The 27,810-nt window shown below is 38.4% G+C and overlaps 1 protein-coding gene and 1 non-coding gene across 2 annotated transcripts in view; both read right to left on the bottom strand.

The window, feature by feature from the left end:
• htt (huntingtin) overlaps positions 1 to 27,810 on the bottom strand; it is a 66,533-nt gene that overhangs the window by 29,890 nt on the left and 8,833 nt on the right. Inside the window, exons 9-38 of the mRNA XM_059357094.1 lie at positions 27,219 to 27,423; positions 26,841 to 26,888; positions 25,806 to 25,883; positions 24,215 to 24,609; positions 19,250 to 19,376; positions 17,618 to 17,733; positions 17,412 to 17,523; positions 16,372 to 16,509; positions 15,101 to 15,259; positions 14,286 to 14,383; positions 14,029 to 14,168; positions 13,306 to 13,369; positions 13,053 to 13,153; positions 12,228 to 12,374; positions 11,074 to 11,194; positions 10,825 to 10,970; positions 10,542 to 10,726; positions 9,116 to 9,339; positions 8,855 to 8,981; positions 7,310 to 7,434; positions 7,087 to 7,197; positions 5,458 to 5,535; positions 2,922 to 3,145; positions 2,290 to 2,368; positions 1,965 to 2,126; positions 1,811 to 1,866; positions 1,515 to 1,663; positions 539 to 675; positions 333 to 449; positions 35 to 157 (exon numbers count right to left, since the gene is read on the bottom strand). Coding sequence (XP_059213077.1) covers positions 35 to 157; positions 333 to 449; positions 539 to 675; positions 1,515 to 1,663; positions 1,811 to 1,866; positions 1,965 to 2,126; positions 2,290 to 2,368; positions 2,922 to 3,145; positions 5,458 to 5,535; positions 7,087 to 7,197; positions 7,310 to 7,434; positions 8,855 to 8,981; positions 9,116 to 9,339; positions 10,542 to 10,726; positions 10,825 to 10,970; positions 11,074 to 11,194; positions 12,228 to 12,374; positions 13,053 to 13,153; positions 13,306 to 13,369; positions 14,029 to 14,168; positions 14,286 to 14,383; positions 15,101 to 15,259; positions 16,372 to 16,509; positions 17,412 to 17,523; positions 17,618 to 17,733; positions 19,250 to 19,376; positions 24,215 to 24,609; positions 25,806 to 25,883; positions 26,841 to 26,888; positions 27,219 to 27,423 — 4,092 coding nt within the window. The remainder of the gene's footprint in view (positions 1 to 34; positions 158 to 332; positions 450 to 538; positions 676 to 1,514; positions 1,664 to 1,810; positions 1,867 to 1,964; positions 2,127 to 2,289; positions 2,369 to 2,921; positions 3,146 to 5,457; positions 5,536 to 7,086; positions 7,198 to 7,309; positions 7,435 to 8,854; positions 8,982 to 9,115; positions 9,340 to 10,541; positions 10,727 to 10,824; positions 10,971 to 11,073; positions 11,195 to 12,227; positions 12,375 to 13,052; positions 13,154 to 13,305; positions 13,370 to 14,028; positions 14,169 to 14,285; positions 14,384 to 15,100; positions 15,260 to 16,371; positions 16,510 to 17,411; positions 17,524 to 17,617; positions 17,734 to 19,249; positions 19,377 to 24,214; positions 24,610 to 25,805; positions 25,884 to 26,840; positions 26,889 to 27,218; positions 27,424 to 27,810) is intronic.
• On the bottom strand, positions 5,258 to 5,388 carry LOC131980228 (small Cajal body-specific RNA 14). Its single transcript, XR_009395216.1, has one exon. It is a non-coding gene; the product is annotated as a small Cajal body-specific RNA 14 (non-coding RNA).

Below are 27,810 nucleotides of genomic sequence, written 5' to 3'. Positions count from 1 at the left end.
TGTGCATGTTCAGATATCAGATGAGGTGTCTCACCATGGTGACTGGCGTAGTGAACATACTCTTGAGCAGCATGTCTACAGGTCTGAGAGAGGAGGGCGCCACAGTCTCAAACAGAGTGTTCAACACTCCCAACGCCTCCGGAGAGTCCAGGTGCATCTGTAGGGAAAATGTACAAACAACTTTTATTAACGACAAATAAAAGGGGTTTTTACTAGCCCGTTTGATGAAATGCAAAACAGGCTTTAATGGCTGATCATTGTCAGTGTGTTTTTACATATTTGATCTTACTGTATGAATGTGAAAAAAGTAAAAAATGTGTGCATTTCCCTACCTGCTGCTTAGCGATCATGGGAAGTATGACGTCAGCTATCTGTCTGGACAATCTCTTCCACTTGTCTTCGTTCTCTTTGTGACACTGCTGCAGCACCAGGATGAACATCTCCAACACCTACAGACAAAAGTTAAAGAATGTCAGGTGGGGAAAAAAATAATGGCTCTCATGTATTTTTTTTACAGTTGCATGCTGTATCTGAATACCTGATGGTACTGCACAAGTCTGAGCAGCATGGACACCACCACCTCCTTCTGTGTGTCCAGCTCTTTGCCTGCATCTGCTTTGTTTGAGCCTCTCAACACAAACAGGTCGTGGACTATTGGCTGCAGAGCTGGGATAGCTGTAGAGGAAGGAGGAAAATGAGAAATTAATTACTTACGACTATATCCATGTCTGTTTTTATGACAAACATCAGGAAACACGCACATCGGTTCTCCAACTACAGTAAGGGTGTGCTTTTAAAGTTACATGTTAATTTTAACCCTCAGGGCAGATTGAGCACATTTTGGCAAGATAGTGTATTTTTATTTGATCTTGTCATTTCCAGCTCAGCTCTTGCAGTAAGGCTAAGATACACTCTTTACAAACAATAGTGACACTCTTAAGGTTTAGTGTGTAATATGCACCATTAAAACCCATTCAAAATGCCATTTCTGATCTCACTTAAAGCATAATACATGCATTTTACTAAGTCTTTGTGTCAATCTGGGCTTTGGCCTTGATCATTTTTACTGCTTTCCACCAGATTGCATCATTTTGACCAACATTCAGCATGTAGAGAAAAAAACATGTGATTTATACACAATCCATACACAGAACCATGTACTGCTTCAAATAAATAAAAAAAATGGATCTTGAATCACAAAGATGCAGCCATCTAGAGAGACATGACAAACTCATGACAAAAGTTATTTACACAGCTGCGATTGCAGTCAGATCTATAATAATGGTGGCCTCATGACCTGGCATATAAAGGGTTAAAATATTTTAAAAAATCAATTAGTGTTTGGCATCAATAATTAGGTCAGATATGGGGGGGAGACAGTCCAATGAAAGTAGAATATAATAATGCTGCCAATTATAAAATTTGAACAGGCCCTGAGGGTTAAGAGTAAACTTCAGTGAAATGGAATTACAATTACAAGACGTTTCTTGTGTATTGTTTGTGCTCCTCCTCACCATGTGTGACAGCTTTTCTGCCGCTCGCCATGATGCCGTCACACAGCTGGATGATCTTGGGGATGCTGATTATTTGCTTGGAGTGGTAACGTTCATATGACAGCAACACCAGGAAGAAAAATATGTTGGGAATGATGGCCTCGGAATCTCTGTAAGAAGCGGCATTATTTTAGTTCAGACTGCAGTGGAATATACAATAAGCTTATCTGCAGTTAAGTGGAAGTAGGGTTTAATCCCATGGGTTTCTGAAAATGCCACAATGTATTAACCTTTTACAGGAGCCACTGAAAACTCACCTGAACTGTCCCACTTCAATGTACTCGAACTGCTTCAGGACAAAGCCTATGAACACCTTAAACATAGAGACATCTTCCTTAGTGAGCTCAAGTCCACAAGTTAGAGATGAATTTATGCAAATGCATATGTGTGAGGTTTTTTTTATTTTTATACCTGATCTGAGTCCAGCAGGCAGTAGTTGACTCTGAGCTGCACAAGCTGGGCCAAAAGGTCCAGTACTTGTCTCTGCAGGGCCACAGAGGTGCTGGTAGTGTACTGCTTCAAAGCTTTGATCACCAGTGGCTCGAACAGACGGATGTGGTTGTGGATGGCATTCTGGGAAAAAAAAACAAAAGATAAGCCTGTTTTCAGAACAGCAGTACCTCACTCAAATGTTTTTCAATAAAGGATATTTTCATTGCTCATTTGTTTGTCTTGATCTTCATATTCTTAGCTCTTCACAATCTTAACTTTAAGTCGCAGAACAGTGCAAGTTTACCTTGTCTCCTCTGTGTCGTGTTGCATTTGCAATGTTGGACCTCAGCTGGTTCGAGGCTTTTTGCATCACATCAAACCATCTAGAAGTGGAGAAAAAAAAATTGGTGTTATTCCACCTTTATTTCTGGGTATTTATCTGGAAGCACATCTCATTTAATGCTCCTGTGTCTATTCTGTGTGTTGTGTTAAGTTGGGAAAGCATTACCACATTTCTACCATTAAAACCGGGGGCGCTGTTGTGTTATTCTACCATTAAAGCTGGGAAAGCAGACACATCGTTTTGTAGTATTTGTAGTTTTTTCCACCTATTTTCGGTCTCTTGGCCAATGAAATGCATCAGAATACATGTGGGTGTGTCGCAATGCAACATGGGACTTTTCCAGAACTGAAATCATGGTGGAAGACGACTATAGCGGAGGGAGCTCAGATAAAACAGCTATAAGCTCTCAAATACTTTTTGAATTTCATTTCTATCTGCTACAGAGGCTGAAAAATCGATTATTTAGTAGGAAGCGTTGACACTTCTGTTGAATTTCCAGAAAAACTTCAGGTTTTAGGGGGTTATTTTAAAATCATCCAGGGGTTATACAGGCATCTTTTCCAGGTGTTTTAGGCCTAAATGTGTCAACTCACCCAGAGGTGTCCTGCTCCTGTTCAGCCTGCACCATGTTACGGAGACTAGCGTCAGCGAGAGCCTGGGTGAAGTGAGTGTAGGGCGCCATGAAGCAGTAGTGGTAGAGGCCGGGTCGCAGGCTGGACGAGCCGAGACGGAGAGCTTTGCCCTGGGAGCGGCTGGGTCCACTCAGGATGCCCTCACACTGGGACGCCAGGTTGGTGCCAAACAGGGTCTTCAACAGCTAAAGAAAGACAAGTCTTCAGTTACTAAAGAAAGAAATACTTTGTAAACAAGTGCATTTTGGGAAAGACTTAAACAAACCAACACATTATCTAAACCAGCTATTCTCAACCTTGGGGTCCCGACCCCAATTGGGGTCACGAGATGATTTCTGGGGGTCACCAAATCATTTTGGAAGTCAGCACTGTCTCCACTGTGTTAAAGTGGTCATGTGTTAATGTGTTTTAGTCTTTTTGGTCATTTGGTGTCTCTTTTGATCATTTTGTTTTCCTTTTTTTGGTCATTTTGTGTCTTTTTTCACTCATTGTGTGTCTTTTTTGGTCATTTTGTTTATTTTTTGGTCATTTTTTTGGTCAATTTGAGTCCTTTTTTGCTTAATTTTATGTAATTATTTGGTCAATTTGATTATTTTTTGGGTAATTTTGTGTCTTTTCTGACAAATCCCAAAGTATCAAGTTATTACTTTACAAGGAGTCTTTGGCTTGAAGCTGACTGTTACACACAGGAGGTCAGAATGGACCTTTAAACTTATAGCAAAGGACTTAGATTAAAAGTAACAATGAAATATATAAAATATATATATATATATATAGACAGATGTTTTATTTGTTGTCTGCTTCATTTGTCCAAAATTCGTCGTATCAACTGAGTTTGTCTGATTTGAACTGTGTGTGAGATTGTGTTCAGTGAGCGGGGGTCGCGTACAACATGCAGGTTAAATTGGGGGTTGCGACTCAAAAAGGTTGAGAACTACTGATGTAAACTACATTAAGGCTCATTTCTTCCACTTGGATTAAATTGCCAGTACCTTTGACTTGCATCTGAAGTCATAATTTAGTTCTGAGTGCATCTTGTACAATATTCCCCATAACCTTATCAGTTCCATATGTCATGATGGAAAAGGTTCAAACACATGTCTAAGTGTCTTTGGGGGTAAAGGGGAACTGTCACTGGTTGTAGTTAACCAAAGATGATCCTGGTTTACTGAATCTCTGCCCATTCTTAAATGGAGCAATGGGAGATATAACAGTTGTCCCGTTTGCATTCGTTTGAAAAAAAATTCTGTTCAAGGATCCGTTTCAGAAATAAATTAATTCAGTGCAAACTGGATTCACTGTTATGCAAAGTAGAGATTACATAATCTTTCTTCATGCTTCACTAATGATTACAGATTTTGTTGTGTCCAAAAATGCACAGACATCCAGCTACATTTAGAGTACAGGTGCATCTCAATAATTAAGAATATCATAGAAAAGTTTATTTATGTCAGTAATTCAATTCGACCAGTGGAAAAAACACATTATATAGATCCATTACACCCGTCTTAATTTATTTAATTCCTTCTAATCATAATGATTATGGTTTACATTTAATGAAGACCTAAAATTCAGTGTCTCAAAAAAGTTTATTACAAAAGACCAATTTTAAAAGTATGTTTAATATGGAAATGTTGGCCTCTGAAAAGTATGTTCATCTATATGACTCAATGCTCAACTCAACTTTATTTGTATGCACTTTAAAACAACCACAGCCGCAACAAAGTGCTGTACATAAACAAACAGAACAAGAGACAATAAAATAAATAAAACAGGAATAAACACTAAAATAAATAGATTCATTGCTTTTTAAAAAACAATTTAAAAAAACAATAAATAAAAGCAAACCATAAAACACTAAAAACAAGAGCAGAGTCTCATGTGTGGTTAAAAGCCAAGGAATAAAAATATATATTTTTTTAATTTAATTTAAATTTATTTTATTTATTTATTCATTTTTTCCTGTCTGTTTTGGTGTCTGTCTCGGCTGTTTGTAAGTGTTTGCATTATATGTTGAAAAATTAAAAATTAAATAAATACTTTAATAAAAAAAATAAAAAAATGGTCAGTGAGGAGGCTTGTCTGATGTGCAAAGGCAGCTCATTCCATAGTTTGAGGGCTGCAACAGAGAAAGCTGTCCCCTCTGAGCTTCCGTTTAGACTTCGGTACCTCCAGGAGCAGCAGATCAGCTGACCTGAGGCACCGAGCAGGTGGGGCTATTTGACTTGAACTGATGGAAATTTAATTTTCCATGATATTGTAATGTACTGAGATGCAGCTGTGTCTGTTTGTATAAAGATGTATGGAACCATCGCACAGGGAAACCCGATGCCTCTACAGGCCCTGTCGGCAGGAACCAGCCTCGCTCTGTGTGGAGTCACTTCGGTTGCCGCACACTGCTCAGTGCAGGAACCATACAGACCGCCACACACAACACATGTGACAATACCAAAAGCTAAATGTGGAGTCAAAGACATTAATAATAAACATTACTGACCTGTTGTACACAAACCGTAGCCATGGTTGGTTCTCTGGAGAAGCACGACTTGAGGTAGCCCAAGATTTCCTCCACACACTGACAGAGAAATATTAAAGTTAATGTTAACAAGAGTTGTGATACATTAGCTCATATAAACAAGATTAATTTATTTAATTTACTTTTATTTAGTTCAAATTAGGGCTGGGCGATACGGACCAAAAGTCATATCCAGATATATTTAGGCTGAATATCGATATACAAAATATATCCCAATATTTTTATTGCAAAGTGAGAGCACATGTTTAGTCAAAGTCAAATATGACATGTCAGAAGTAGTTTTATTGAAGCCGTTTATTATATATAATATATAAAAATATGAGTCAGTACTAGTGAACATAAATACTGTATAACAGGAGTACCTTTTTTAAAATCAAAGCGCCATAAAGTGCACATTTAAATAAAAATCTTAAATAAATATAGCCTATGAAATAAAACAGGCCAATATTATGAGAATATGAGAATAGAAATAATGAATACAAAATAACTAAATATGACAAAACATCATAATATATAAATTGATCATATTACAATTAACCTTAAAAAATGGGGGAAAAAACAACATACATAAGTATGAGTCGACAAGTAAAATGATTTCAAAAGTTAAATAGATAAGTAAACTATTATATAGAATATATATATAAAAATATGAGTCAGTAGTAGTGAACATTAAAAAAATATATCTTGAATAAATAGTCTATGAAATAAAACAGGCCAATCTTTCTGAAATAAATGTTTATATGAGAATAGAAATAAACAATACAAAATAACTAAATATGACAAACCCTAGTAAGGGCAGCATTTATATACAAAGAACGAAAAAACATTTGAACTATATCAATATATGCGATAGTCTAACTCCATATCACGTTTAAAAATATATCGATCTATTATATCACCCAGCCCCTGTTCAAATATCCTAAAAGCTCCTCCTTCCTGCTCTCACTAAACAGTCGCTGTGTTCCAATCCCCATACTTCCTGTACTTACTATACTTAGTTTGAGTACGCAGGGTGTTCTGATTCTGATCGTGGCGAAAAGAAGTGAACATAAAAAAGGACCCGGATGTTGCCCTCATAACGGTCAAAACGCTGAGTGTGGAACGATGTACACTATACGCACTCAACGGCCGCCATCTTGTCTACGTAGCGGAAGAGGCGGAGCCAGGCAGAGCCGCTCAGCTCAAAAAAAATTTTTGTAATGGCGGCCGAAACAACAGCGGAGCATTGTCTGTCAACATCAGGAGGAGGAGATAACGTTGCTGACGACGCCGGCGCATTCTCCACATTTGCTGCGTTAATGGAGCCATATTGCCGGATTGTAGAAGTAAAGATTAAATAACACAAAGGGTCATTTTTTCGCAGTTCAAAGCGGGAAGTTTTTCGCGGGTGACAAGCCGCGGCGGCTGTCCCGAGCATAATTTCCGGTAAGTGCACCACGGAGGATTAGATCTGGAACAACACTCACCTGCTGAAATCTGCGTACTTAGTAAGTGCGGATAGTGTGCTGCGTTTAAGTGTACTCATGGAAGTATGGATATTGGAACACAGCAAATGTCTGATTTCTAACAGAGCCATTGTTGCAGCGTTACCTTGCTGATGTCGTGTAGCGTGGCCAGCTCCAGCAGCTGAGACAGAACATCGAGAGTAGAACGCAGGAAACCTCCAAACTTCTCCTGGCTGCTGTGAAGGTCCAGCGTCACCTAGGAGACAAACATAACAAACACCACAACCAATCACCATTTCGGATACCAAAGCCTGGAAACAAATTCCTGTCATGACACTAAATAGTTTTAAATGGATGTGTGTTCTGACCTTGTAGTTGGCGTGTGTAGCTTTGAGGACGTCGTAGAGCTTCAGGTAGGGAGGCAGGTGGTAGAAGTTGCCGAGGGTTGTAGATTTGTTTACGGCTGTTGACCCGGTGCTGTCTGCTGGCCGGCCTGCTCCCAAAAAGAACAATCAGACTTCTTAACCCTTTATCAGGCAGGCAAGCAGAGTGGCTTCTTTTAAAAACTCACTTTTATCGATTGGCCTTCTCTTAATTTCCTTTTATTACTGTTGTATGATTACCTTGTTGTGATTGGTGATTTTGAATTTTACGTTTTATAAAAGTTTTTTAATGTAATTTCTTCTTGTTTTATTTTGTTGTTGTCAGTAAATTGTATTTGATACGTTTTATTTCTGTTGTACAGCACCTTGTAACTTGCTTTCAAAGTGCTATATAAATAAAGTTATTATTATTTATCAGGCAAAGAACTGTATTTGGTAACTTCAGCGGATATCCAAAATAAAAAATAAAAATATTTTGAGAAAAAAAGATGCAAATTTACTAGATTAAAGTGGCAGATCTACAAGAAAAAAAGTTGCAGATTTAAGAGATTTATAGTAGCAAATCTGCGTGGAAAAAATTCACAGATTTATGAGAAAGAAGTGGGAAAAAAGCAACTTTTCTCGCAGAAGTACCACTTTAAATCTCTTAAATCTACGACTTTTTTCTTGTAGATTTGCCACTTTAATCTAGTAAATTTGCAACTTTTTTCTCAACCCCATTTGGATATCCACTGAAGTTATCAAATATAGTTCTTCACCTGATAAAGGGTTAAATATCCACAGGTGCACTGCAAATAATTTATTTCTTACCAAGATTCTCTTTTCACAACACAAACATGAGGTCATATACAAACTTTCTGTCACATTGAATAATACACATAAGCGTTCATCACAGAGTGATAAACTTTTGTTCACAATCTAAAACAATTTCAGCCGTCACACTCTGTATCGGCTAGGTATGTAACCCATTTAGCCCAGTAATCTTTCCCCTTTTCCTTCTGTAATCTCAAAGTGAACGTTATACATTCCATACTGTATATGTAATTAATTATATTTTCCATAGGTTCAAGGTGGGAGGTTCTCCAAGAAGCCAGCATCTGGTTATTGCCTTTATGAGGATCTTTAATAAATATCTGTCTCTGTTATGCAGATCCTTTGGGAAATTGTCTTCACTTGTGTCTCATTTTATTTGGGGAATATATCAGACAATCCCAGAATCCTCTTTGTTGTAGCTTGTACTTGGGTCCAGAAAGGTTGCAAGTCTGGGCAGGTCCAAAAAATATGGAATATGGTCTGCCATTAGTTGACCACATTGTCTCCAACATTGGGTCTGATGCCCTGTTTGTTTTGATTTAATATTAATGTATTATTTCAAACATTCAACATGCTTATTCCTAGATCTATCAGTCTTAATTTAAGAAATCTTGTCAAGTGAAATGATCTGTCCATGCAGCAAGATCATTCCCCTCAGATTTAGTGTTTTTTATCTTGTTTTTGGACTAAACACCTTTTTTGCAGTGTGTGCTGTACCTGTGTTGACCTCGTTGCTTTTCTTTGGGCTCATGGGGGCAGCACTGGGCTCAGCACTGTCCTTCTCCTTGCCTTTTCTCCGGATGGGACTGAGGGAGGGCGTGTTGCTCAGGGAGGGGAGGGTGGCCTAAAATGAAGGGAACAAAAAAAGTGAATTCAATACAATTCCTGTGGACGCAACTCAGTCATACACAAATACTGTGACTAACAAATAATTACTTTACCTATGAGCCAATAAAAACCAAACAAGACGGCAGTTACCTTAACTGCTGGTCCAGGTGGTGTGTCGTCCAGCACATGGGCACAGATGTTGAGGATCTTGAGTAGATGAGAGAAGAGCTGCTCCACCATGGCCACCAGGGGGCGCTCCGACAGCCCAGCCCAGGGCTCCTCCATCTTATTTGGGCCTCCACTGGAGTTAGTGCTACCACTGCTGCCTTCCTCCTCCCCAGCCCAGGGGTTTCGCATGCATTTAGGAGCCACAGCTGGGGACATGAAGAGAACGGTTATCATGTATATATAATGACATAAATTGATATTACTACAATTAACAATTACCTTAAAAAAGGGGGGGGGGACACACATAAGTAGGAGTCGTAAGTAAGACACGTGAAAAAAAGATTTCAAAAGTTAAATACATAAGTAAACTATTATATATATATAATATATATATGAATATGAGTCAGTAGTAGTAAAAAAATCCATACAATATCAGTGGCGTCACAGCCAACTTTCTCAAACATCAAATTAAGTATAAGGTCTTTTATCCACAGCTTAACCCATTTAAGGCGGGAAAGCATTACTGCATTTCTACCATTAAAACCGGGGGGCGCTGTTGCGTTATTCTACCATTAAAGCCGGGAAAGCGTTTAAGTCATTTTGAAGTACTTGTAGTTTTTTCCACCCATTTCCTGTCTCTTGGCCAATGAAATGCATCAGAATACATGTGGGAGTGTCGCAATGCAACATGGGACTTTTCCAGAACTTTGAAATCATGGTGGAAGACGACTATAGCGGAGGGAGTTCAGATATAACAGAAATGAAATTTAAAAAGTATTTGAGAGCTTATACCAATCTGCTACAGAGATAATAATATAACAACATGATAACAATAGATAATTTAGTAAGCGTTGACACTTCTGTTGAATTTCCAGAAAAAATTCAGGTTTTAAGGGGGTTATTTTAAAATGGCCCAGAGGTTCTACAGGCGTTTTAGGCCTAAATGGGTTAAGTTGGATGACATTTTCCTTCTATTTAACCCATTGAGGCCTGAAAAATCGCTGGCCGATTTTAAAATAAGCCTCTAATTTTCTGGAAATTCTGGAAAAATTCTGGAAAAAAAAAGTGTCAACTCTTCTACTAAATAATAGATTTTTCAGCCTCTGTAGCAGATAGAAATGAAATTCAAAAAAGGTATTTCAGAGCTTATACAAATACTACAAAACGACGTATCCGCTTTCCAGGCTTCAATGGGTTAATTAATTTAGTATAATTTGTCTGGCTAAGACGAGATGAAAAAGCCATCATATTTTTTGTTTGGTCATTAAGTAATTAATTATGTATATCCCGTGAAGCTATGCCAGATACTGTAGCAGAATGCTTTTGCCTTGTGGATGTTGGCAAGTACAGTATAAATTCAAGCAATATCTACAGGATGGTCACATTAATTTGTATGCATATTACCCACCAGCAAGCAAATTGCCAGAGAGCATAAGTGCATCCTGGTGTGAAGAGAGATCCAGTGGGAACCAGGCAGAGGAGAGTAGGGAGAGGACCATGTTGGCCATTCCCACTGTCAGAGTCCTCCGCTCAGTGTCTGGTGCAGAGGAGGAGGACGATGAAGAGGCTGGAGCACTGCTGGGCTGTGACACACTGCACAACACAAGATAATCAGGCATTTGTTGAAAAACAGGGGCGGAAATGATATAAAGAGAAAGGCTGTTGTCTGGCAAATTATGCAATACACACACCTGAGGGTCCTGCCCCTGCTGCGGTTGAGACTAGAACGGGAAGAAAAGCTGCTACTGGAGCTAACGTAGCCACAGTGCCAGCCTGTGCTCCAAGTGCACACTGGGTAATTTAAAGCTAGGAGGCACAAGGCCTCACAGCAGCCAAACTGCAGAGAAACGGACAAGTGAATGTTATTACGTGCTGTATAAACTTTTATATAGCAGGCAAAAAAAGTATAACTAAAGTGTTATGCTTGTGTGAAAGCTCACAGTCAGGGCTCTGGAGGTAGAGGAGGTGAAAGCGTGGGAGACGGCAGTAACAACTCTGGACAAGTTGTTCTCAATTGTGACATCGGACACATTGTTGGACAAGTTGTAGCCTCTGTACGTCCTGGAAGACAGAGCAGAAATCCTTGTTTTGTTCTGTAATTGTGCTTGGTATTGGATCTCTTCTTTTTTTTTTTTTTTTTTTTATTTGAAGAAATGAATATTCAACATACATAATTTCTCTTATTTTCTGTGGTCTTGAGCGCTCCTGAAATAAAATCCAGAGTCCGCTTTGTCCGAAACAAGACCAAGTAAAAATGCAGTCGGGTGATTCTCATGAACATGGTGCTGCTCATAGCAATAACCCAATAACATTGAATACATACTTTCTTTGACCCTTTATAACCTATAGAATCTAAAGTCACTGTTTAATATGAATTTATAATCTTTTTAAAGAATTTTAAGGTATTTTCTGACATTTTTAGAGACACTGAGCTAAATTCATTATCATAACACATTCTTAAATAAAAAAAAAAAACGAAGGTTTTTTGTTTCCCCTTGGCAAGCACTTAAATGTGCTCAAGGGTAGCTGTATCACCAAAATGTATTTTCTTAAAATATACACATTTAACGCAAACAATTCTATCATTACCGTAACATTTAACCATTTTTCATCAATTTTCATTCAGATTTTGTTCTTTATACATTGTCAAAAAACATTGTTTGATTATATTCTGTTAAATTATACATTTCAAACAAATGTATACAATAAATATTTAATAAGCTTTATAAAAATAAATATACAAGTGTGAGGAAACATGACATTTTTATCTGCACGCATTACAGTAATGAAATTGTGAATCAAAAATATGTTTAAAAATGTAGAAAATATTTTACACAAAACAGTGAATTGTGCCTTATTTTGGTTATACTGTTCATTCATATAAAAGTGAAATATATTTAGTTTAATAAAGTATGTACTTATAATCTTCACAGACAGAACTTAGACTGGCTTAATGAGAATCACTCAGTCGAGACCTTCAAAAAGTTCTAAACCGATCTTAAGAACTACAACACTGCTTCTTAGCAACAGGATGCTCTGAGAGCTTATGAGATGTGACACCAAATAAGTGTGTGAAGTGTGTGTCTGTGCGTACCTTGTGATTGTGCTAACTGTGAACTGGGAGGGGGGTTGTGTCTCATGCATAAGCAGCTGCAAGTAGACTGAGCTCTGGTCCCGAGCAATAGCCACTACCGGGTCCACTTGACCCTGGTCACAGTCATAAAACAACCTGGAAACCAGCCTGGTAGAGAGAGAGGCACAGAGAAATGTGGCAAGGATTACAGGGGAATGAGAAGGGATTATTTACACTAAAGACCAGTAAACAAGATCTGTGACAGAGAATACAGCATTTCGTCACCCTGTTAAAATAATTGTTTTGCAGAAAACACAAAAAACGTCACCAAAAGTGTAACATATGACATTTATTGATCATTTCACTCAAAAAGGATGTAACAAAGGATGGCTATTGGCATAGTAATAATACTGTGTGTAAATGATGTAACTTAAGAGAAATAAATGACTTGGGCAACTTTTTGAACATGCCTTTGTGACTTAAGCAAGATATGGTAACACTTTATTTTGAAGGTGTCTACATAAGAGTCACACAAGCCTGTCAGAAACATGACATGACAAGTATCATGAGCATTAATGTTACTTCAAAGTGTCATTAATGTTCATGACACATCCCATGTCATGTTTATGACACGCTCATGTCACTCTTATGCAGACACCTTCAAAATAAAGTGTTACCATATCATACCAATCCGCTTAAGTCACACACTTGACATAGGCCATTATCTTAAAAGGGGTAAAATCACATGATCTGTCATGAGGAGATGATTTAGGCAAAAAAAAACAATTGACAAAAAATGACTTAGGCGATTATTTCAACAGTGTGATATGAGAAGAAGTAGCATACTTGCTGACAGCAGAGGCTGCCACGTGCCGGACTCTGGGGTCATCATCTCCCAACAGACGGATGACCACATCATATAGGACTCTTTCCTGCAGCCTTAGCCGCTAGATAGAGAGGCATGTGGATGATTAGGGATCACATTCTCAAGAAGTCAAGTAGCAAACCTTTAGGATACACCCTGCAGGTGTTTGTGTCTAAAAACTAAAAAGACTTGTTTCCACAGCAAGACTACAAGACTGATAGAATCGACACTTACCCCAGTGTAGTGATGCTCCCCTTTGTGCAAAGTCTCCGTTTTCCTCTCCAAGAAATTAACTAACCTAAAAGAGGAGAGAGGGAATATCTTTAGTAGGAAATTACAGCTAATAAGTTGCATAATATGTTGCATTTTTATTTAACCCTCTAGAGTCCATGAAAGCACCAGCAGATTACTTCTTCATGACGTGAAGACATAAATATTAAGGAACGTGGAGCCTTCAGCCATCAGCTGCTCTCTAAAGTTCTGGCTTGAAACTCCATTCCAGATTCCATTTTTGATGATATTCGGCCAAGTAAAACCAGAGATAATGTCAAATATATTTAGTATAAAAATATAGAACTAGAGATTATCCTCATTTTACCTGTTATGTTATATTTGCAACCTGTGTTCACATTTGCAACATTTAACATTCTGTGTATTGAAATATAATTTAAGATCAGATGTTATGTTTTCCTTTGTTTCTTTTGGGTTCAACATTTTTATCAAGTAAGTCAAAGTTAAACATTAATTACCAGGACATATAGGTGAGGTAACGCTGAAAAAACTGATACCAACTAGCCCATACTAGCCCAAGATTTCAGAGGGTTAAATATATTATCTAACAGACATTGTTATTGTGCAGGACATAGTGATGTTCTAGGTTTAGTCCACCTGTTACCAGCAAGATGCTTCTGCAAGTAGCGCCAGTAACACACACACAAAAAAAGATCAAAATCCTACCGAAAGTCCATCTCAGCCAGGGTCTCCAAGAGCTCAGTGCGAACAAGCCAGTAGGAGGAGTCCCTCAGGGCAAGAAGGTTTATCAGCAGCTGCAGGCCGAGTTCACTTAGGGTACTGCTGCACACAGTCATGAGGCAGTGCTGAAACACACAGAAAAAGGTCAGACTCAAACACACACACACACACACACACACACACACACACACACACACACACACACACACACGGTACAGATTACTGACAGAGTTCTGACATACCCGCACTGCAAAGCAACCCATCTTGCAGGTGACGGAGGATTCATCTTTCAGAGTTTTCTGGAGCAAAGGCACCAAGTCCACCAGGGACAGAGGGTTACCTGGAGAGCAACCGGACAGAAAATTAACAGAACCATTACATACTATAGTGGGGCAGCTTAGCTAGAAATGATAGGATTGTGCATTTTATGATAAAAGCGTCAAATTTGGTACACTTGTAACCAAAGACCTATAGAACAAATTTAGATGTCGATTTTTGGGTAATTTCACATATTTTCAGGTAATTTTACCTATTTTCTGGGATAATTTTACCTATTTTCTGGGATAATTTTACCTATTTTCTGGGATAATTTTACCTATTTTCTGGGATAATTGTACATATTTTTTGGGGGTAATTTTACATATTTTCTGGGTGATTTTACATATTTTCTGGGTAATTTTACATATTTTCTTGGTAATTTTACATGTTTATAATATATTATATATATTGAAGAGTCTTGATCCCTCTACATGTTCCCCATGTCTCTGGCTATAATTGTACCAAATTTCATGTTTTCATCACCTATTATCCATTGTTAATATCTTGAAATTGGCATCTTGAAAAATGGCCGCCCTATTGAAAATTTGTTGTGCCTCCACATCTAATCTTTTTTATCTATATGCCTTTGGCTACAAGCATAGCATATCAAATTTGACATTTTTATCATAAAATGCACAATCCTTCTGGTTATCTGCCCCACTACTACACAAAATGTCAACACATTAGCAACAAGACAAACACTCCTGTACAAATAAACCAGACACAAACACACACCAACCTGTTGCACTCTGCACACTGGCCAGCCAGGTGTGGATGTTATAACGGGTTTTGGTGAGCGCGGCTTGTATGATAGCTGCACAGAGGATGGCTGTGGCCCCTCTGATCTGGGGGTCCCCGTGGTCAATGAGACCCAGGATGTCACTGATATACTGCTGCTCTGCAAGGGGACAGAAAAAGAGAGCAGGGTCAAAGATTGTGTTGAAGACCCCAAAAAACAAAAAAACAAAACAGAGTTGTCATAGAATAATTTTTGTTACCTGCATTGGAGTATTTGTCAAAAATAGAAGATATTTTGACATGTCACAGCAGAAAAGAGAAGAGAAGCATTCAAAAATTTCTGCCATAACAGCTACACCGAGTCCTTCAAACTTCAGTCGTATTGCTTTTTGTTTATCCATATAATCCTACAATAACTAATTCTTAAATGACTGTTCACAGTTCTAACATCTAAATGAATGTTACAAAGTGGGACCTTAAAGACACATGGCACACCAACACAGGTGTTTTCCCTTACTGCCTGATTAGATCTCTTCTCCTCACTCTTCGATCAGTCAGCTGACCCATCAAAGCTCCGCCCCCCTTGGAACTGAGGCCACATTTATACATAGCAGGGTATTTAGAGAAACGAATATTTCCCCCCCTCCGTCTTCAAAAACAACATTGTGCACACAACAACGTTTTCATTTACATCAACCCGCATAAATACGCCATCGCCATTATAACTATGCCAAACCTTTTATATGGGCGGCACTGTAGAGAGAAGGATAAAGCCATGCAAGCCAATCAGAATCCTCAGAATCAACAACAACCAATAACACAAGCGACTTTCAAAACAACTAGATAGAATGAGCGTGAGAACCTAAAACCCTGTTTCTCCCAGTTGACATGACAACACATAACCAGAGTTTTCCAAATTCTCCACTTTGCCCGGAGTTTTTAGAAATAATCGTTTTCTGTGATAAAAACAGGGTTTTCGTGTAAATGAGAGGCCAAACCGCATGGAAATATCTGCGTTTTCCCTTCGTGTAAACGGGCCCTTATTCACCTGAATAAGTAAAAACACCTGTGTTGGTGTGAAGACCCTCGAAATATGTGAATTCTTTTCCCTGTAAAAACTGTGTGACGCTGATCTACTAATAACTAATAAAAACCCTCAAACTGGGATAATCTGAGTGATGGTTGTTCCGAGATTAGTTTTGTCAATAAAACCTCAATGTAAGCCTCGTGCAGCATCTCAATACGATGGTCTTTAATGCTGTAGACCCCTACCTTCTACTGGGATGCCGTCCAGCGGCTCCAGATAGAGTGAATTAAAGAAGGCTTCAGGATGCAGCGCTGCTGCGGCCCCGACACAGCTGACTGCCAGAGCCTTCACACTCACTCGCACCTCCTTATCAGGAGTCAGACCTGAAAAAAAAAAACAGCACAGCAAAGATTAAAAAAATACACACAATGATATTTCTGTCATCCTCTTTCTGCATATTGTAATTCAAGTGGTCCGAAAGAACACTAAAATTCTGCTTTTAGGATTTGGAAAGTCTAGCCTGTAATGGGAGATAGAGAGCAGTTCCTATTGGCTGTGTTACAAATTAAAGTGGAGCAATTATTCAGGAGCTGCGAAAATTTCCTACAATCAATCAATATCATCTTCTCTCATGTATGGCTAAGATACACCTCGACTCATCGACTGTAGCTTCTACACTGACCACAAAAGTAACAAAAAGTGGCTCATGTGGATTTAGAAAACGCTGACATATTTGCAGCTGATAAACATTTTAAAATAATGTAGACATTTCGTGTAACATTTGCGAACAGCCTTTAGTGGGAATTGTACTTTTTTTTTTTTTTTTTAAACTTTGTTTATTAAGTTTTTTTCACAATAGAACAAAGACATACAGGAAAACACTCAGAACAGAATCCCCACCCCGAAAAGTAAAAATAAATAAATATATATAAAAGACAAATAATAATAATAATAATAATAATAATCATAATAATCATAATAATGATAAATAGAATCTAAGACAATATAAGTTAGGTATATTGTAAAAGAGGACATATATAAACATAAAAAGGAGAGAATTTTACAGAAAACAAAAAAACAGAAGTACAGTACTGAATAGTATTTCAGCGGATTGTCATCTAAGCACAATTAAATCTGTGTTTGTCCTAATTAACTTCTGATTTCTCTTCCACATATCTCAGAAAAGGTTGCCAAATCTTAATTGAATTTGCCAGCTGAACCTCTAAGTGTGTGTTTTATTTTTTCCAATTTCATATGGGAATTGTACATTTTCTATAACACCCACCATTTTTCTGTCCCGTCAGGAGGAAGGAAGCAGCAAGAAGCCGTACGCAGTGCACCAGAGGCTCCGCCCCCGAGTCCGTGTAATGTCCGATTGGACCCTTTATCCGTGATGGCTAAAAAGCAGGCGGTGAGAGTTATAGGCACATAATTTTCCTTTCATTAGCTTCTACTGTAGAAATTGGTTCTTTGGATCGGTTGTGTCTTTACCTTGTTGTCAGGTTCGGGTTCAGCAGGTTCGTCCTTTGGTATGAAGCGGTCCACGCTGCTGTCTGAACCCTGCCGGTTGTGACCACGGCCTTCGAAGAGATGTGGTTTGCTCAGAGCTGCACATAAACACACATGGAAACAATACGCATAATCAAAACATTTTGATTGCATGAGTTGGGCTCTGAAGATTTTTTTAGATACCTGCAAGTCAGACACCATTTCAACCAGAACATTAAAATACCTTCAACTGACCAAGGGCCGTTTCAAACATTTATATCTCTTACAAAATCAATGTTTCCCTCCAACATTATCTCTAAGCTGTACAACAACATGCTACAATGGGAAAAAGAAGAGAGCTTTACGATAACTGAGGAAGACTGGGAGCACATCTGTAAAATCCAGTGTGTCTCAACTGGGTCAAATATCTGGCGTGAACTTTGTTGGAAAAATATTCTGCGTTTTTTCATTACACCAGCTCAAAAAAAGATACCGTGAAAATGGAGATGCCTGCTGGAGGTGTGGTATAGAAGGAGCTTATCATTTCTATGTTTTCTGGAAATGTAAAATGATTCAAAGGTATTGAGTTGAGATTCATCATCATGTGCAGAATGTGTTCTCAATTGTTTTCCCCTATTTATTTGAAACTGTGTATCTCTGTAACATAATACTAGACGGCTTTAGTGATGAAGACAAGAAACTGCTTTATATTCTTTTAGCAGCAAGCAAAAAGGCCATAACCAGAAGATGGCTCAAGCCTGAGCAACCAAGAAATGAGAACTGGATCAACATTATACAAGAAATCTACCAAATGGAAAAAGTGACTTTTCAACTAAAATTGCAAATGGATTTATTTTACAAAACTTGGTCAAAATGGACAGAATATGTCAAGCCTATAAGTTCTGACTTTATGTAAAGATGTCGTTTAACTAACGTTTAACTAACGACAACTGCTGCAAATGATGCTAGGTGAAAAAGTACCCCGCACCCCAACTGTTCCTGTTCTTTGTTCTGTATAAAATGTATAAAATTCCTCAATAAAAAGTGAATTAAAAAAAAAAAAAAAAAAGAGGCTCCTTCTATAAAACAATGGAAAAAATAACTATCAGAGTGCATCGGATTGGAAAGACTGACTTACATTACCAAAGGAAAACTGAAGGAATTTGTACAATTGTGGGAACCATATCTGAACATTATAGCAACTGGAAAATAGGGTCATAAAATTTAAATTATCTTTATTATTATTATTATTATTATGTGTATATGTTTACATGTATGTATAAGTATGTATATGGTTGTGTTTATAAGAATATATGTATGTACATGTTGTTTAGATATGCATACGTGTGCAATGCATACATGTGTATGTATGCGTTTGTGTATGTATACATAGGCCTATATAATTTTGTGCAAATCTACCTGGTGTGAATGGGTGTGTGTGTGAAGGTTTGGGTTCTGCTCTGCATTCTTTATGTACGTTATCATTTACTTTTGTTTGTTTGAATTTTATTGTATAACTTGAAAACTAATAAAAATATTGTTAAAAATAAGTAAATAAATAAAAAAAACTTTTGATCAGCAGAAGCTTTTTTTGTGAAAACAAGCGTTTGTGTTTCTGTGTGTACACAAACATACCCAGTGCCGACTGCATGAATGGTTCTGGAGCTTCTTCTTGGGAGGGAGGTGCTGCTCCTTCATCTTCTTCATCCTGTAACGTTCCAATCTGCATCCCAGAGTACTGGCTCTCACTGCCATCCAGCACCTTATGCACAGACACACAAAGCAAGCATCTCCAGTGAAGAAGTAAACTTATATTACAGAAACACCAAATGCAACAAATTTGAAATGCAACCACATGCAGAGGGTACCTAAACTAGCTGAGTCATTCATTTTTTAGTTAGATTTGCTGGACTGAGGACAGAGACACAGCATAACAAACAATGACTGAAGCTGCAAGTCAAACAAACGTTCCCTTTGAAAAAACTCTGGATCATGCTAGGGTCACTTTATTTACAGCAAATCAACAACACACAGGAAAGCACAGGCTTGAGAAGTCTGCAACTGTGGTTTCCACAATCCCCCAGAGGAAGAGCAAGCTTTTGATCCAAAGTACTGAACTTTGAAAGGAATTCCTATTAGATCAAGTGAGTGAGTATTTTTACTAAGCGGACTACATGAAGTACACATTATTTCCTAACAAGGCGTATAAAGTACTCCTTATCGAAGAAAATCTAGAAAAGCAAGAAGCGTCTGTGTGTGTGTGTGTGGATGTGTGTCTAGGGCAGGGTTGGGCAACCTGAGGCTCCGGAGCCAAATGTGGCTCTTCAGGCCTCTTCAGTGGCTCCCTGTGGCTGTGACAAAAAAATTCTGCAAAGCTATTTGTATTCTTCAATTGTAAAAATGTATATATTTTAAACATTTTTTTATGCTATATTAAAAAAAAAAAGTTCACATTTTAGTCAACTAAATTTAGTGTATTATAGCTTCCAAAAGTCTACGTTCCGGCACCTTAACCTCTAAATTTTGCCAACTTTAAGTGAAGTTTTGAGTTTTCCATAACTAGGCTAGCTTTCGATTCCACATTTGCACTTGGGTCCTGGCTGCATTCTGATAAAGTAATATTAATAAATGCTCATTAGAACCTATTAGTAATGTTTGTAGGCTAATTTAGGCTAGCAGGCAGTTTCATCTTCATTGCGAGGCTCAAAATTAGGTTTGTGGCTCCATTCCAACATGTTTTCTCTCTTTTTGGGCAAAAATGGCTCTTTTGTTAGTAAAGGTTGCCTACCCCTGGTCTAGTTCATATCTCTCTGACCTCAGATTTCGTATCTGTGGCTTGCGCATGGCACGAAGGTGTGCATCCTCGATTTTGAAGATTTTTTAATTCATTTTTCAAAATATCAGAATTTACGTAGGATGTGTTGCAGCATTGCACTGTTTCTGATCGGACGCCTTTTAGTGGAGCTCCGCCCCTTTTAGGGGAGCTCCGCCCCATTGTGTGATAGGCCTACACCTGGTCAGTAACACAATTCACTCTGGATTTCCACCCTGACTCATCTCATCTGGAAGTCTATTTAGCCTACCTATCTTTAGGAGTTTTACAGTGCTCTACAAGGTTCGATTTTCCAATAATATTCAAATAGTTTCCAGCGAATATCAATGTTCAATGTGTATGTGCTGGATGGTGTGGTACCTTATGAAAAGTAAGTGTTTTATGGAGTTGCAGACGTTGTAGTGGTCTGCATGTAAACTTCTTCCCTCCTATATCTGTGTCTGTATAAATGTCTAACCATGTTGAATGATTAAGTTTCTTTTTCTTAAAATAACTATTTCTGTGTCTCTTTATATCTCAATGTACATCCATGTATAACCCAATATACACTTTGGATATTAACACTACGCATATAGAGTATTACACCTCATTGTACATCACACTTTCACACACAACCTCATTCGGCCATAATTGAAAAATCTACTTAATCTCCCATTATATGAATACATACTTCCTACGGGCACTGCACTAGTGTATATTAATAATTGTTTGTCCAGGTTTGGCCTCCGCTGGAACAAAAGCCTGTCTCTTGTAAAGTGAGAGGGAACCAAATCTGAAGGAGAACAATTAAAAGGAACGGACGGCTATCATGCTTCTACTTTAAACTCTTCACAGCAAGCCATCAACATGGGATGTTGGGGTTGCTTGTTTTTACAAAGGGTCTTTCAAAAGCATCTCATTTTTGAGAGGGAATCACTGGAAACGAGGAGGAGTAGGAGGAGGAGAAGAAGGGGCATAATGTATCGTCAATGACAACAACAAGGGATTATTAGCCATGAGCAGGGCAAATCCAGTGCATTGGTTGTGACGAACAAGCGTACGAAAGGAGAAAGAAGAACGGACAAAGCCAAACGTTTCCAGACAAGCAACCCCCTCCCACTCTGTTCAAACGTCCAATTGGCTGACCTTGTCGCTAGTGCTAGAGGAGGAGGAGGTGGCATAGAAGGAGGAAGAGGAGGAGAAAGAGAAAGAAGAAGACGAAGAGGAAGCAGTGTAGACAGAAGAGTCGCTGTCTGTGGCATCGGGACCCTCGGTGGAAGTTGGAGAGGGAGGGGACGGCTCGATCACCCGCGGCAACGGCGTGCGCGACTGCGACGGAGCGGGGAGAAGGATAAAGGAGAGGGGGCAAGACCATAGAGGTAGAACTGTTAGAGCGGACAATCTCACACCAAAATGTCTCTGAAGGGGAGCAGCAAAACCCAAAAGACTGAACCAAATGTGTCATCACTTTGTATTCTATGAAAAAATACTCTATACCAGGGATGGGCAACTGGAGATCCTATGTAAAAATTACAAAATTACTTCTAGCATTAATGTTGGTCTGCTGTTCTTGTACTGAAAAAAAAAAAAGGAATAAGTGGTAACCACAGTAAGTGGTCATTTTTTATTAGCTTCAAACCTTTTGTATTCCTATTAGGGTTGTCAAAAGTATCGATATTCAAAAAAGTATCGATACTAAAACGTTGTATCCGGATACGATACTCATGTTCAAATGTATCGATACCTAGCCAAGGAATGAACACTTAAGTTAAGTTATTGTTGTTGTTTTTTTTTTTGTTTTTTTTTAAATCAAGCTTGCCTAATATTGTGCACAGCATACAACCTCAAAATATTGTTCTAATCGTTATTGTTTATTGTATTTATTTATTGTTTTCACTACTTCAGACCTGAAGCTTGTTATCATAGTTGCAGTTTCTTTTTGCACAACTGTTTATTATAAATATTTAACCTGGGGTTCTGTTAATTTTTACATGTTGCATTTTTCTTAATATTTATAATAAAATATTTCTGTTAAATTTTGGGGTCTTTGTTTTTTATCCTTGTGGTATTGAAAATGATATCAAGTATCGAACATTTTCCTGAGTATCGGTATCGAGTTGAAAATTTTAGTATCGTGACAACCCTAATTCCTATTTACACTGTTAAACATGCATTTGAGCATGATATATGTTAAGTTACTGCACTGTAAACATATTTAAAATTGCAGTTTCATCATATCTGGTTAAGTGCACTTTCCTATATGTGGCCCTGTGGTAGTGTCCATGAAAAATTGTGGCCCCCTGCAGCATTTAGGTTGCCCATCCCTGCTCTATACATATCATGCAAGATGTAAAACATGACCATACAGGTGGTTTGCATGTTGCACCCCATTATTTTCTTACTGAATGTCTTGAACATGACTGCCAGCAAGTGCCCAAATATTTAAGATGACATGGAATGACAGGCCTGTAGGAAAGGACTCCCCATCTCTATAAAGTGGAGCCGTCTATATATAAACTCCTGATTATCACTTCCTTTTCAGATTATACCCAACATGGACCATCAGAAGGTTGTCAAAGGTATCGATACAACACTAGAGTTAAAAACCAATACTCTATACTGCCCTACAAAGTCTAACTGCAGTAACTACATTTATGGTCGAAATTGAGTTAGAACTAAAAGTGAACTCCTTTATGTCTGTTTTATCTTGTGACAAAGTTTTAGATTTTCAATTTTGCTTTATTTCAGATAAATAATAATTGCAGTAACTACAAAATCCAACTCATACTAAAGCTAAACTTTCACTGTGATACAGTGTAGCCTTGTATTTCTTCGGTGTGTTGAATAGTGAAGACAAGAATAATAGAATTTATACATTTGATAGGGAATTTTTTTTTTTTTTTTTTAAAGTGAGATAAAATTATATTAAGACTAAAATATAACATTACTTTATAATATTAAATCTAAAATAAACAAATCTTCAAATCGAGTTGTTAAATACTTTTAAAACAATATTCTAGTTACTGCACTCTGTTTGTGCATTACTATTAGAATATTTTACAGCAAAACCAGAGTGCAGTAACTACATTTTTTGGGTCAAAGGTCAAATAAATCGTCATGATTTTTGAGCATAAAAATTACATCATCAATACATGTAGAAATAATTTACCTACATATAACCCATTCTGGATGGCCAGTTAAGAAACATTTAAAAACTTTAAAGCAGTTTTCCACAGTTTAACTCTTTGTGTAGTTACTGCAGTTAGGTTCTGTAGGGCAGTATACCTCTTTCTATCAAAGTTTAAAATTCTGGTTTTGTGACAACCACATTTCCTACAGAACCTTGCAGTCACAAAAACTTGCTTTTGACAGCATTAGCTAAAGCGAGTGGTTGTCTGTAATGTAGGATATCAACTGAAATAATTTTAACGATTTTAGAAATGGTCTACAGAAATTTTAAGTACATTAAAGTACAATTTTTAGGTAATGGGCTTAAAAAAAAAACCTACTGATAGGGCCCTTTGATAGTTGTGGGGAATAAATATTTTGTCCATTCTACAAATCCTAACTCTATGAAGAGTAGCATCACTCATAAACCGGGAGCTATGCCATTAGGGACATTAGGATTCAGAGTTAATTACAGCTCTGCATGGTAATTAAGTCTTTCAGTGTCTAGGGAAGCACACTGTCTTCTGTATTTCACACACACATACATACATAGAAGTAAAGTAGTTAGTGTTCAAGCTGTATTCTTAAACCAAATCATATGACAACACAGTCTCACTGACCAGTTCGGCTACGTCCGAAGGGGTGACAGCGGAGTCTGGTCCCTCTGTGGTGGTCTGGGAGGAGTCGCTGGGTGGGAGAGAGCGATCATTGGTGCCGAGCAGAGTCCCGCCTTCTCCTAAGGGCCCTCCCTCCATCTCTGGCGTGGTGTAGTCAGCCGTCTCTGGAGTAATGTTGGCCCCGCCGCTGGAGCTCCTGCTCAGCATTTCCTCCTCGTTGTCGTTCGGGGACTCGGGGGTGTCTGATGCAGACGTCCCGCCTCCACCGCCGCCCTGCTCTGACGAGGCACTGAGGTCCACAGAGTCCCCAGGCTGCAGGGTGTGCTGGGAGGAGCGTGGCTGCTCGGTGATGATGTCAACCTGGGCTGCAGTGGAGCCATCTGCACCGACAACTGACGCTGCAGGAAAGACACACACAAAGTCTATTCGACACGGCACCATACCTCAGCACTTTATTAAACTGGTCACATAGTAATTATCCAACACGCTCTAGTGATTGCTTAACCCATTTAAGCCGGGAAAGCGTTACCACATTTCTACCATTAAAACTGTTGCGTTATTCTACCATTAAGGCCGGGAGAGTGGATACGTCGTTTTGTAGTATTTGTAGTTTTTTTCACCTATTTTCGGTCTCTTGGCCAATGAAATGCATCAGAATACATGTGGGAGTGTCGCAATGCAACATGGGACTTTTCCAGAACTTTGAAATTATGGTGGAGGACGACTATAGCGGAGGAGCTCAGAAGTAAGTGACAGAAGCGATCTTGATGAAAACAGCGTCGATGATGTTATTGCTGATCCGGACTTTGAACCCTCGGAACCAAACGACCGGGATTTATGAATGAGGAATATGTTTTTAGACGACATATTTTCACCAAAGAACAGACAGATTTGTGGCCATCTGGAGATAATAATAATAATAATAGATTGTGATGATGATATAAGAAATCATGACTGTTTATGTCTTATATTACTTTATGCGTCATTGAAGAAGTGAAAAGTGCAATATAGATAAAATCTATTATTATTATTATTATTATTATTATTACAGTAGGCTAATGAGAACTATTTCTATTTCTTCCAGTGGTCATATCATGTTTGCATCTTGCTAATGGGCATTTATTAGTATTATGCATAGGATTTTTATTCAGTCAAATGTAGCATTTGCTGAGTTGAGACCAGCAGCTGGTGGAACTAAACACGACCCAAACTAGGAGGAAAGCCCCACAAATAGGCCTACTTCAGGAACCCTCACATCCGCTAGGAATTAGAAAAACTCCCTTCAGTAAGAAGATACTGGTAGAGCAACAAGAAACAGGCTATTCAGTTTATATAGTTTTTTCCATTGAAAATGCAGTTATCTATAGTGCGATTGCAAGAGAAATACAGTAAGAATTTGAAGCATTTACAAGCACTTAATCCAAAATCCAAGCACTTTTCAAACCTTGAAATTCAACATTAAAATTCAAGCATTTTCAAGGATTTCAAGCACCCGTACGAACCCTGTTTACTGCTGCGTGGGGCTTTACCATCTAGTTTGAAAAGTGGAGCTGCCACATACTTTACATTCTGCCTCCTGTTGGCTGCATCTCACCTGCAAAGGCACCAGTGGTGACCTCTGTTCTCTCAGCATCATCCTCCAGCCCGTCCTCCTCCCCAGAGAGCATTTTACCTGGAAACAACAAGTTGAGTGTGAACATAACATCAGCAGTAACACTAGCTGAAGAGAGGAAGGAGACTAAAACCTGGGCCATGCAAATTTACTTTTAACCGAGTGCATTAAAAAAACAGATTCAGGTTTTCTTGGATATACATACATTAAAAGATACATTTTGTCCATCATAAACAATATCTCCAGAATTAAGAAGACAGTCAACCATTATACTGTCCTACAAAGCCTAACCGCAGTAACTACATATTTGGGCGAAATTAAATTATAACTAAAAATGAACTCCTTGATGTCGGTTTCATCTTCAACCATAGCGTAGTGTAGCCTTGTATTTCTTCATTGTGTTGAATAGTGAAGATAAGAATAATAGAAATTATAAATGTATTTGATAGGGAAATTATTATCTAGATAGTGATGAATCAAAAAAAAGTGAGATAAAATGATATTAAGACTAAAACATAACATTACTTTACGATATTAAGTCTAAAATACACAAATCTTTGAATAGAGTTGTTAAACACTTTTAAATACACTTCTAACAAAATCAATTTGAAAATGTGTTCACTCAAAACAAAATATAAAAGCTGAAAGAAGACAACAACATTGTAGTTACTACACTCTGGTTTTGCTTTACTAATTACCACTTTTTACAGCAAAACAGGTGCAGTAACTACATTTTTGGGGTCAAAGGCCAAATAAATTGTCTTGATTTTTTAAGCATAAAAATAACATCATCAATACATGTAAAAATAAGTGTCATATCGCTTACCTACCTATAACCCATTTGGCTGGCCAGCTAAAAAACGTTAAAGCAGTTTTTTTCAGTTTTACCCTTTGCGTAGTTACTGCAGCTAGGCTTTGTAGGGCAGTAAAGGTGACTCAGTTGGAGGTAAATTTGCCCCCCAAAAGAAAATCAGTTAGAGGGTAGAGGTGAGCAGTTGAGATAAATAGACTAGTCACCTCTCTGTTTCCTGAGAAGGAGTGGACTGCAGGAAGACCCTCCCCCCGCTGCAAATGGCAGGAAACAGGAAGTAGAAACAGAAGGCGGTGATGAAGAGAAAAGCAGCAAAAGCTCAGAAGGACCCATAGGCAACAGAACAATTATTTCCAGACGACAGGGAAAGAGTTAGCAAGCAAAGAAAAAGGCAACAAACCCAGACCAAAGCAGAAACTAGAGGAAAGAAACAACAGTTTGGGCGCCTAAATGCCTCGCAAAGTCAGTCAGTTAAGGGTTAATTCATTAAAAGCTGCCTGAAGCAGATACGATGGCGTCCCAAGTGCAACATAACATAGTACAAAAGCTTTATGGAGGTAATCCCAAATGATGGAGGTGTTTACCAATGAGCTCCAGGATGCTGCCGGAGCGTGCGCGGCTCTCGGTGTCCTGGCGGAACACGGTGCCGTGTGTAATGCTGCCAGCAGTGATGAGCATGTGCAGGAGCTCAGGCGGGGGAGTCCTGAACATCTGCTGCAGGAGCTCCAGAGCTGCTGTGACCACGTTGTGATCCCAGTGCTGTGTGTAGTGTAAGGTCAGCTCGTACACCTTCAGACACACAAAAGAGCAATTTAGCTAAAACTGAACTCTGTGATTAAAATACAAAGTATCCATGTAATCACAAACTAATGCTCGGCCGATTTAACCCTCTGGGGTCTGAGCCTATTTTGGCCATTTTTGAATACTTTTGATTTTGCCCTTCATGTAACACATAAAAAATGTTTACTATACCCATATTTGGTATCCATTTTTCAAGGGCCGGGACTTTAACGCTTTAATTAAGATGAATTAATTACACAAAAATGAACGTGTTAAAACTTATTTTTGCACCGCGGAACGTTTCTCACTGGATGAGTTTCAGGAGGACCGATTATACTGGAGCACCAACTAGCGTTGATGAGTTCAGACAACAACAAACCACAGTGAACATGAAGG

This window comes from Centropristis striata, chromosome 1 (assembly GCF_030273125.1).
Source record: "Centropristis striata isolate RG_2023a ecotype Rhode Island chromosome 1, C.striata_1.0, whole genome shotgun sequence".
Classification (NCBI taxonomy): Eukaryota; Metazoa; Chordata; class Actinopteri; order Perciformes; family Serranidae; genus Centropristis; species Centropristis striata.
The sequence above is the reverse complement of the archived record's forward strand: the minus strand, read 5'-3'. Positions and strand labels throughout refer to the sequence as shown.